This window comes from Sorex araneus, chromosome 4 (assembly GCF_027595985.1).
Source record: "Sorex araneus isolate mSorAra2 chromosome 4, mSorAra2.pri, whole genome shotgun sequence".
NCBI lineage: Eukaryota > Metazoa > Chordata > Mammalia > Eulipotyphla > Soricidae > Sorex > Sorex araneus.
The window spans coordinates 211,344,029-211,355,139 of NC_073305.1; the positions used below are offsets into that span (position 1 = coordinate 211,344,029).

An 11,111-nucleotide genomic window follows, 5' to 3' on the forward strand; every position below is an offset into this window, starting at 1 on the left:
GGGGCACCTCTGGGCTCCGTTTGGGGGAACACTTCCAAGAGTCCAGACCTGGGCCGGGGTGGGGGGCAGAGCCGGACTGGGGCCTCGGGGCCGGGCGCTTGGACCCCGCCCGCCCGCCGTCCTCACCAAGGGTTCGGTCTCGGTCTGGGTCCAGGCTCCCTCGGGGAGGTGACTGGGGCGCGGCGGGGAAGCCCAGCCCTGGGCCCCCCCCCGCGGACGGCGGTAGGGGTGCGCCCCGCCCCGCCGCGCCCCGCCCCGGCCCCGGCCACTCTGCAGAACCGCCCGCCCCGGTGACCCCGCCGTCCGGGGCATTGTTTTCTCCCCGCCCTGGTCGCGGGTGGGAGGCGAGGCACGCCGGGGTTCGGCAGGCTGGCGCCCCGCCAGGCCTGTGGCCTTCGGCCCCGGGGCCACGGGGACGGCCGCGCCCGGGAGCAGGCGAGGAGCGCGTCTGGGTGCGCGGCGGCTCGGCCATGGGCTCCGGCAGCTCGCGCGCCGCGACGATTCCCGACGTGGACGACATCCGGCGGGAGACGGGCTGTGAGCGGGGCGCGGGGTGGGGGTGCAGGGCGGGAGGGGGCGCGGGGCGCGGGGTGTGGGTGCAGGGTGGGAGGGGGTGCGGGGTGTGGGTGCAGGGTGTGAGGGGCCCGGGGTGTGGGTGCAGGGCGGGTGGGGGGCGCGGGGTGCGGGGTGTGGGTGCAGGGTGTGAGGGGGTGCGGGGTGTGGGTGCAGGGCGGGAGGGGGTGCGGGGCGCGGGATGTGGGTGCAGGGTGGGAGGGGACGCGGGGTGTGGGTGCAGGGTGGGAGGGTTGCGGGGTGTGGGTGCAGGGTGTGAGGGGCCCGGGGTGTGGGTGCAGGGCGGGTGGGGGCGCGGGGTGCGGGGTGTGGGTGAAGGGTGTGAGGGGGCGCGGGGTGCGGATTTGGGGGTGCAGGGTGTGAGCGGGACGCGGGGTGTGGGTGCAGGGCGGGAGGGGGGCGCGGGGCGCGGGGTGTGGGTGCAGGGTGGGAGGGGACGCGGGGGTGTGGGTGCAGGGTGGGAGGGTTGCGGGGTGTGGGTGCAGGGTGTGAGGGGCCCGGGGTGTGGGTGCAGGGCGGGTGGGGGCGCGGGGTGCGGGGTGTGGGTGAAGGGTGTGAGGGGGCGCGGGGTGCGGATTTGGGGGTGCAGGGTGTGAGCGGGACGCGGGGTGTGGGTGCAGGGCGGGAGGGGGGCGCGGGGCGCGGGGTGTGGGTGCAGGGTGTGAGGGGGGCGCGGGGCGCGGGGTGTGGGTGCAGGGTGTGAGGGGGCGCGGGGTGCGGATTTGGGGGTGCAGGGTGTGAGCGGGGTGCGGGATGTGGGTGCAGGGTGTGAGCTAGGCATGGGGTGCGGAGTCCGGGATGTGAACGGGGTGCAGGGCACAGGGTACCAGCTGTGAGCGGGGCTCAGGGCCCCAGGGACTGGCTGTGAGCGGGGCGCAGGGGACCCGGGTCGGGCAGTGAGGGGGCGCGGGCTTGTGAGCTGGGCTGAACTGGGTGGATGGGGGGGGTGTTTGCTCCCCAGTGGGAGGGCTGAGGGGGCTGGGGCCTGTTGTGGACTGTTGGGGCGCAGTTCTGGCGCCGGGGGCTGCCGCAGGCTGGGGAGGGGGGAGCCCAGGCAGGGCGCTGGCCCCAGGAGGGGCTCAGACCCCCGGGATCCGGCTAGGCCAAGGCTGAACAAACGCAGATATCCAGGATCCGGGGTTCTGGGCCTCAGGGGCCACTTCTCCGGTGGTTGGGGGTCCTGGCTCCAGGAGAGTTTGGGTCCTGGGACTGTGGGTGCCCAGGAGACAGAGGGGGCGGGGCCGACTTTGGTCCCTTGAGTCCTTGGAGTCACACGGGGTTGGGGGGGGCGTCCCTGGAGAGGGCCCAGGCCCAGCCTCACAGCGCCCCGTTTCCTCCCCCCACCCTCCAAGTCTCGCAGGCCAGCCTGCTCCGCCTCTACCACCGCTTTCGGGCCCTGGACAGCAACAAGAAGGGCTACCTGAGGTGAGGGGCGTGGCCTGGGCCCCCTGGATCGCTCCCTCCGACCCCTCCCCTAGGGGACCCTCCAGCCCGACCCCCTTTGTTCCTTGGCCTGCAGCCGAGTGGACCTGCAGCAGATCGGGGCGCTGGCCGTCAACCCCCTGGGGGACCGCATCATCGACAGCTTCTTCCGCGATGGGTGAGGCCTCTGGGGGGGTGCGTAGGAGGGTGGGGGGCGCCCTAGGCCGCGCTCACCCTCCGCGGGCCCCTCCAGGAATCTGAAGGTGGATTTCCGGGACTTCGCCCGTGTCCTCGCTCACTTCCGGCCCGTGGACGAGGAGAGCTCAGCGGCCCGCGACCCGGAGCAGCCGGAACCCCTCAACAGCAGAACCAACAAACTTCGCTGTGCGTTTCTGGGGACCCCCAGATTTCCCACCCGGGTCAGAGGCCTCAGACACCTCCCAATCTTTGCTTTTTCTTTTTCTTTTTTTTTCTGGCCACATCCAGCAGTGCTCAGGGGTTACTCCTGGTTCTGTGCTCAGGGATCACGCCTGCTGGTGCTCAGGGGACCCTGTGCAGTCCCAGGGATGGAACCCAGGGTAGAGCACTACTTAACCTCTGAACTCCCTCTCGAACCCCTTCTCCCAGACTCTGCTGACTCCCCCCGCCCCCCCTTCAGCCCCTCCTCCACACTCCAGGCTTTTTACTGGCAGATGAGCCAGCCAGGACGAACCACTTCCTTCCCTCCTTCCCTCTCTCCCCAGTCGCGTTTCAGCTCTATGACCAGGACAGAGATGGAAAGATCTCCAAACACGAGATGCTTCAGGTGGGAAGGGCCAGGGTTGCGGTGGATGTGGAGTGGTCCCAGGGCCCGCTGGGAGGGGCGAGGGGGAGTGACGGGGGCGGGGGGGGGGGGGAGGGGGGCTGGGCACGCAGCCAGGGGAGGGGCCACGGGGCGAAATGGTGGCTGATGGGTCAGTTGCAAGAATTGGATGGGGTGTGTGTGTGTCTGGGGGTGGTGTTGGGAGTAAGCTTGGGCAGAGGCCATTGGTGGGCAGCAGGAGGGAATCCTTCTCCCCGGATGCCACTGGCAGTCGCTGGAGATGTTTCCGGCCGTCATGGCTGGGGACTGTTACAGCCACAGGGGCTAGAAGTCAAGATTTATTTGTTTATTTATTTATTTATTTATTTACTTTTGCTTTTTGGGTCACACCCAGCGATGCTCGGGGTTCCTCCTGGCTCTGCACTCAGGAATCACTCCTGGTGGTGCTCAGGGGACCATGTGGGATGCTGGGAATTGAACCCTGCAAGGCAACCAAAAGCACAAACCCCACTGTGCTATTGCTCCAGCCCCTCAAGGTTTATTTTTGTTACATTTTGGGGGGGGGGGTCACACCGGGCGATGCTCAGAGGTTCCTCCTGGCTCCCCACTCAGGAATTACTCAGGGCGGGGCTCGGAGGACCCTATGGGATGCTGGAGATGGAACCTGGGTCAGCCGCGTGCGAGGCATCGGCTCCGGGACTAGAAGTTAGGATTGCAGCTGCCTGTGTGGCAATATCCAGGCCTTGGCGAATGGGGGGAGAGGGGTGCTGGGTGCAGGGGTGAGGTCAGATGAAAAGGAGGTGGCTCACCTTGGGCTTGAAGGTTGTTTTTGTTTTTTGTTTTTCTTTTTGGATCACACAGAGAAGCACAGGGGTCACTCCTGGCTCTGCACTCAGGAATTACCCCTGGCGGTGCTTAGGGGACCATATGGGATGCTGGGAATCGAACCCGGGTTGGCTGCGTGCAGGGCAAATGCCCTCTACCCACTGTGCTATCACTCCAGCCCCTGGGCTTGAAGGTTGAAGGTTGGGGGTTGGGCCCAGGTTTGGGGAGACGGTGGAGTTGAGGGCAGGCGACCGAGGGGCACAGGGTGGGGCTGGATGGAGAAGTGGGGGGGGTGCAAGACGGGATATGGCAAGACATGACTGGGCTGAGCATGGACGAAACACAGACTCGGAATGGCTGATCCCCGGGGGCGGGGGGTGATGTGGGTCTCGGTGACTTCTTTTGTGACCCTCTCCCCTTCTCCCCTCGCCCCCCCACCAGGTGCTCCGGCTGATGGTCGGGGTACAGGTAACGGAGGAGCAGTTGGAGAGTATCACCGACCGCACGGTCCAGGAGGCTGACGAGGACGGAGATGGGGCCGTGTCCTTCCTGGAGTTCACCAAGGTCAGGAGGCCCTGTGGGCCCGGGACGCTGGGGCGGGGGGTGCAGGTAGTCCCCAGGATGAACGACCGTGGGAAAGGAGGTCAGAAAGGGCAGAGAGGGCAGGTTCTTGGGGAGCCCGGGGCCGTGGGGAAGGGGGCAGGAGGCTGAAAGTTTCCAAGGCTGGGGCTCAGGCCCCCTGAGGATCTCCCGTCTCTCCCCAGTCCTTAGAGAAGATGAACATCGAGCAGAAAATGAGCATCCGGATCCTGAAGTAACCCCCACTTCGTGCCTTTGACTGCTCACACCAGCCCTTCCTGGGACCCACCCTCGGCCCCTCTGGACACCGGGACCCGACATTATCTACTTTAAAAGACATTCTCTTCAGGGGGCTGCAGCGATAGCACAGCGGGAAGGGCATTTGCCTTGCACACGGCCCACCCGGATTCCATCCCAGGCATCCAATATGGTCCCCTGAGCACCGCCAGGAGTAATTCCTGAGTGCAGAGCCAGGAGTAACCCCTGAGCATCGCCAGGTGTGGCCCAAAAAGCTAAAAACAAAACAAACAAACAAAGAAACAAAAACCGTTCTCTTGAGGGCCAGAGAGGAGAGAACAGGCCAGCCTTGCCTGTGGCCAGCCCTGGTTTGAATCCCTGGTGGCACATGTGGTCTCCCGAAGCACCTTCAGGGGGTCACTTCCAAGCACAGAGCCAGGAGTAGCCCCTGAGCACTGCCAGGTGGGCTCCAAACCTCCAAATGAATTAATTAAAAATTCCTCTTCATGCCTTTATTGCTCTTCTTTATTCCTTTTTTTAAAAAAATTGTGTAACATTGGTGTGTTGCATGTACATTTCAGATGTATAGCAGTAGAACTTCACATCTGTGCAAGTTCTAGCAAAGATACGTGATCTCAAATCCACGTCAGTACCAAGTCCACTTCACCGTGTCTTCCCCACTGACCCCTGTCTGGGGCCCAAGAAGACCAGAGCAGAGGGTGTGGCTCAAGGCCCGGCTCCTTTGGTCTGCAACTCAGCCCGCCACCTCCTGCTTACAGATGGGTGGACGCTGAAGTCCAAGTGACTGGAGTGCAAAGGGGCCTCTTTACAGGCGTTCGAGAAGCAGGGGGGCTCTGTCTCTGGGGGGCTCTGTGGTTGAGTTTGAACTCCGTTCCTCTCCACCTCCCATCTCAGCCTGCTTTCATATTGACTTCTCTCTGAGGCTCTGTTCCCCTGCATCTCCCGGCCTCCCTTTCCCAGCCTAGAAATGCAAGTGGGAAGGGCTGGGGAGTCCAGTGGGTAAAGCACTTGCCTTGCATGCAGCCAACGTGCATGCAAGGTTCCTTTCCTACGATCCCTGAAGCCCCACCGGGTGTGAGCCCTGAGCACAGAGCCAGGAGTCAGCCCTGAGCATCACCAGGTGTGCCCCATTCTCATAAAACCAACAATGAAAAAAGAAATCCAGTGGGAAGAGGAATTCTTTGACAGTAATTCCAAGCAGAAAGCCTCAGACGGGGCCTTGCTCCGTCTCTGCAGGAGACCAGAGCTCTAATCGGCCAGGCCTGGGTCACATGCTGCCTGTGAGGGCCAGGGGATAAGATCAGAGGGGCACTGGCTAACCGTTACATGGGCGATGAGGCACCGTTATCAGAGGAGAGGAGCGGGGCTTATCGGGCCAAGCGAGATCATGCTTAGAGCAATCCCGTGAGAGATTCAGAAGTTTGGCCTTGGTGTGACCATGTGACAGGGGCGAGAGGAGGTGACGGACCTTCCTGGGGAGGAAGCCGCGGTGCCCTGGAGAGCAGTCCCCTCCTCTGACACGACAGACAGAACAGAGGGTCCGGGCTGAGTGACCAGGTGGCTGCTGGGCGCAGCTGTGAGCACGCCTGTCTGCACCCCCTCCTGGAATGCGCGGGGTTATCTTGGAGCAAAACAAGAGCCACTTGCATCCCTCGATTCCCGAGTCTGCCTTCAGAGTTTTCACGTGGGTGACTGGAAACGGACGATCACGGGGAGGTTCACAACATGGACAGCGGCGGATGCAACAGGCCAGCTCGACAGTGAGACAACACAGTGTGTGTGTGTGTGTGTGTGTGTGTGTGTGTGTGTGTAGTTTGGGTCACACCCAGCCATGCATGGAGGTCACGCCTGGTGTTTGGGGGACCATATATGTAGTGCCGGGGATTGAACCGGAATCAGACATGTACAAAACAAGCGCCTTAACCTGTGCTATCCTTTTGGCCTATTTTAAATTAAAAAATTTAAATTTATTTATTAACAATTAAACAACTTGGGGCTGGAGCGATAGTACAGTGGGTAGGGCATTTGCCTTGCACATGGCTGACCTGGGCTCAATCCCCAGCATCCCATATGGTCCCCTGAGCACTGAGAGGAGTAAAATGAGTGCAGAGCCAGGAGTAACCCCTGAGCATTGCTGGGTGTGACCCAAAAAGCGGAAAAAAAACCCCAAGTAAACAGTTTTATTTCTTCTCTGCCGAAGAGATAGTACAGTGGAGTAAATGCCTTATGTGCAGCTGACTCGGGTTCGATCCCCACACCCCTGAGTCTCGCTAGAGTGATCCCTGTGTGCAGAGCCAGGAGTCAGCCATGAGCACCACTGGGTGTGCCCCAAAGGCAAAACAACTAAACAAATTTTCTCTAGATTTTTTTATTACTCCTCTTCTGCCCCCTCCACCAGTGCTCAGGGATTACTCTTGGCTCTGCCCTCAGGACTCACTTGGGGAAACCACCATCTGGGGTGCTGGGGACTGAACTTGGGTTGACCTCATGCAAGGCAAGCACCCAAAATGCTGTATTACCTCTCCAGCCCCTTTCTTTTATTTTCTGGGGGTACTGGGACTTAAATTTGGGGCTTCACAGATGCGAGGACCTTTATATTCTTTTGTGGAGGTCTAACTGGTATAATAAAATGCATGTAACTAATGTATACAACTTGATGTTTGGACCTGAGTGTATATTGTATTTCCCTCACCATAAGCAAGATAATGAATTTATCTTTCATGGCCAAAATGCTCCTCTGTGTCCCTGCTTTTCAGGGTTATTATTATTATTATTATTATTATTATTATTATTATTATTATTATTTGTATTTGTATTTGTATTTGTGAGGGGAACACTTGACTGAGACTTAACACCTCTCCAAGCGTCCAGAATGTTGTTGTTGCCTCTGGTTCCTTTGTGGTATAACAGGTCTCTGGAACCTGCTTGAATCACACATCTCTTGCTTTAGACAGAGCAGAAACACCCAGATTCCCCCATTCCCCCGCTCCAGGTAACCCCATTCGATTGTCCACGGCACATTTAACTTTCTTAAAATTCTCATTTCAAAGGAATTTTGTGGTATTTATTGTTGACTGGAGCGATAGTGCAACAGGTAGGGGGTTCACCTTGCATGCGGCCGGCCCGGGTTTGATTCCTCTGCCCCTCTCGGAGAGCCCAGCAAGCTACTGAGAGTATCTCACCCACACAGCAGAGCCTGGCAAGCTGTCTGTGGTGTATTCGATATGCCAAAAACAGTAACAACAAGTCTCAGGATGGAGATGTTACTGGTGCCCGCTCGAGCAAATCGATGAGCAATAGGATGACAGTGACAGTGACAGTGACATGGTTCTAGGACCTTGAGGTCTCTCAATGGTGTCACATACGATTGAATTCCTTCCTTCCTTCCTTCCTTCCTTCCTCCCTTTTCCTCCTCTTCCTCCTCTTTACCTTCCTCCTCCTCTTCCTCCTCCTCTTCCTGGCAGTGCTCAGGACTTACTCCTGGCTCCGTGCTCAGGGATTCCCTCCTAAAGGGCTCCAGGGAACCTTCAGGGGTGCCCCTGGGCTGGCGGTTGCAAGGCAAGATCCTGACGTGTCTCTCTGCTTGCTTGCTTTCCTAATAACGTTCCTCGTAGGCCTGCACCACGCTTCCCTCACCCACTCCTCGCTGACGTTGGGGTGACTTCCCCGTCTAAGCTGTCGGGAATCCCACGGCAGTCCGTGACCCCGGCCTGCAGATGCCTCTTGGAGGCGGTAGTTTCACTTTCTTTGCATAGTTCCTTAGAGGTGAGGTCACGGGATTTCCAGAGAGTCTCTCAGAGGCACAGGTGCTGCCTTCCCCGGAGTAGGGCAGGTGTGTGTGTGTGACCTGCCCGGCTAGGCCTCGTGGGGGTCTGCGTGAGGGCAGGGCAGGCCTGAGGAGCCCCTCGTGGGTGGGCACAGTCTCCGCCCCCTGGCAGGGACCCTTCAGAAACTGGGTTCCAGCCGGCTTCCCTGCGGGAGGGGCCTGTGAGGCGCCTTCTCCTGCTGCCTCCCCTTCCCACTCCCTGTGGCTCTTCCTCACAAGCCCCCGACTTCCTCTCAAGTCCTCACCCGGGGCGCCCGTGGGGAAAGCCAGGCACCACCCAGCAGAGCTTCCGGAAGACGAGCCCCCTCCTGCTGGGGGTGTGGGCATGCAGGGACTCCGGGAGGCCATCGGACAACCCTGTGGAATTTTCTGCTTTTCAGGGACCGGGTTCGGGTTCAGGGAAGGACGGGTCGGGGGAGGCGGGTAAGTCGGAGGGGTAGTGTCCCCATTTCAACGGTCTCCTTTCAAAGGCAGTCTGAAGGCAGACTCGCCCAGCAGCTCTTTCTCCCGGGCACCTGAGGGAAGACGTGTCTTTAGAGGGAGAACTAAAGGAGAGAGCTCGGGCTTGAAGGAGGGCTGAGAAAGAGAGAAATGGAGAGAGGCAGAGGGAGAGAAATCTTCCCTCAGAGTGGGCCTCATCCATCATAGAGTGTCTCAAACATCTCAGGTGGGAATTATCTACTCAGAGTTCAGTCCTCTGGCCCTGAATCAAAGCTCCCACATCTTCAGATGTGGATATTATTATTACAGTTGTTATTATTGTTATTATTATTATTATTATTATTATTATTATTATTGGGCTGGAGCGATAGCACAGCAGTAGGGTGTTCGCCTTACACGTGGCCGACCCAGGTTTGATTCCTCCGCCCCTCTCGGAGAGCCCAGCAAGCTGCCAAGAGTATCCCACCCGCACGGCAGAGCCTGGCAAGCTACCTGTGGTGTATTCGATATGCCAAAAACAGTAACAAGTCTCAGGATGGAGATGTTACTGGTGTCTGCTCGAGCAAATCGATGAACAACGGGATGACAGTGATGCAGTGATTATCATACTTAGCTGTGCTCACTGCTTCCTCTTGGCTCTGTGCTCAGGGATCACTCCTGGTCGGGCGTTGGTGATGACTTGAGGTACCAGGAATCCAATTGGGGTCAACTTCATGCCAGGCTAGTGCCTCACCTACTGTATCCTCTCTCCAGCTCGAGATGTCCATAGTCTTTTTTTAAAAGACTTTTTAAATGGAATCACTGTGAGAGAGACCCTTGCAAAGCTGTTCATGATTAGGTTTCAGTCATACAGTGTTCCAACACTCATCCCTCCACCTGTGTACATTTCCCAGCACCAATGTCCCATTTCCCTCCCACCCCACCCCCCATCCGCCATCATGCTTCTATGGCAGGCACTTTTTTTCTTTCTCTTTATCTCTCCCTCTCTCCCTTAGATGTCCATATATATATATATATATTTGCTTTTTGGGTCACACCCAGCTATGCACAGGGGTTACTCCTGGCTCTGCTCTCAGGAATTACTCCTGGTGGTGTTCAGGAGACCATATGGGATGCTGGGAATCGAACCCCGGTGGGCCACATGCAAGGCAAATGCCCTCCCCGCTGTGCTATCGCTCCAGTCCTGACGTCCATATTCTTAACAAATAATTATTGCTGGAGCTCCAAGGATGAAACTTTCAGATATATTTTATTATTATTTTCTTTAACTTTTGGATTTGGGGCCACCCACAGTGGTGCTCAGGGGCTATTCCTGGCTCTGGGCCTCGGAGTGTCTCTGGCAGTGCTCAGAGGACCGCGTGCTGTGCCGGGGATTTGAACTAGGGTTGGCTGCACGTAAGGCCAGGAAGGATCTTAGCTCCTTAGCTCCTTGGGTCTCTCTGGCCCCAAGGATGACAGCTTCTGGCTGGGACAGTTCTTGAATGCAGTTCAGCGGTGCCCATGAAGCCCCTAGCAGAACCCCGGCCTCTGTTCATGCCCATACGGGCCAGTGCCCAGGCAAGTGCTCCCCACTTAATGAAGGGTACTGGAAGGCTTGGGGGTCCCTCAGATTCTTGCTGTTCTGGTGGGGGGTGCTGCCAATCAATCCTCCATCTCCGCCCTGAATTCCAGCAGAAATCTGTGCCCTTGGGGTATATAAAGCACTGGTTGAACTTTACAAGAAGAAAACATCCAACCCCATCAGAAAATGGGCCGAAGAAATGAACAGAAACTTTTCCAAGGAAGAGATATGAATGGCCAAAAGGCACATGAAAAAGTGCTCTACATCACTAATCATCAGGGAGATGCAGATCAAAACAACCATGAGATACCACCTCACACCACAGAGACTGGCACACATCCAAAAGAACAAAAGCAACCGCTGTTGGAGAGGATGTGGGGAGAAAGGGACCCTTCTTCACTGCTGGTGGGAATGCCGACTGGTTCAGCCCTTCTGGAAAACAATTTGGACGACTCTCAAAAAATTAGATATTGAATTCCCATTTGACCCAGCAATACCACTGCTGGGAATATATCCCAGAGGAGCAAAAAAGTATAGTCGAAACGACATCTGCACTCATATGTTCATTGCAGCGCTATTTACAATAGGCAGAATCTGGAAAAAACCCGAGTGCCCTAGAACAGATGACTGGTTGAAGAAACTTTGGTACACCTATACAATGGAATACTATGCAGCTGTTAGAAAAAATGAGGTCATGAACTTTGCATATAAGTGGATCAACATGGAAAGTATCATGCTAAGTGAAATGAGTCAGAAAGAGAGAGACAGACATAGAAAGATTGCACTCATCTGTGGAATATAGAATAACAGAGTAGGAGATTAAC

At 57.7% G+C, this 11,111-nt stretch overlaps 1 protein-coding gene across 1 annotated transcript; it reads left to right on the top strand.

Moving 5' to 3' along the window:
- Window positions 1-240: 240 nt before the first annotated feature.
- On the top strand, window positions 241-4,924 carry CHP2 (calcineurin like EF-hand protein 2). Its single transcript, XM_055136432.1, has 7 exons — window positions 241-537; window positions 1,926-1,998; window positions 2,093-2,173; window positions 2,249-2,379; window positions 2,739-2,800; window positions 4,064-4,186; window positions 4,387-4,924. The coding sequence occupies exons 1-7, from the start codon at window positions 471-473 to the stop codon at window positions 4,438-4,440; spliced, it is 591 nt and encodes a 196-aa protein (XP_054992407.1). The 5' UTR covers window positions 241-470; the 3' UTR covers window positions 4,441-4,924.
- Window positions 4,925-11,111: the final 6,187 nt, after the last annotated feature.

Excerpts from the sequence above, each read along its gene's own strand:
- CHP2 (XM_055136432.1), top strand. The coding sequence starts at position 471 with ATGGGCTCCGGCAGCTCGCGCGCCGCGACGATTCCCGACGTGGACGAC. Across the intron at positions 1,999-2,092 it reads AACAAGAAGGGCTACCTGAG|CCGAGTGGACCTGCAGCAGA; the intron begins GTGAGGGGCGTG and ends CTTGGCCTGCAG. Across the intron at positions 2,801-4,063 it reads CCAAACACGAGATGCTTCAG|GTGCTCCGGCTGATGGTCGG; the intron begins GTGGGAAGGGCC and ends CCCCCCCACCAG.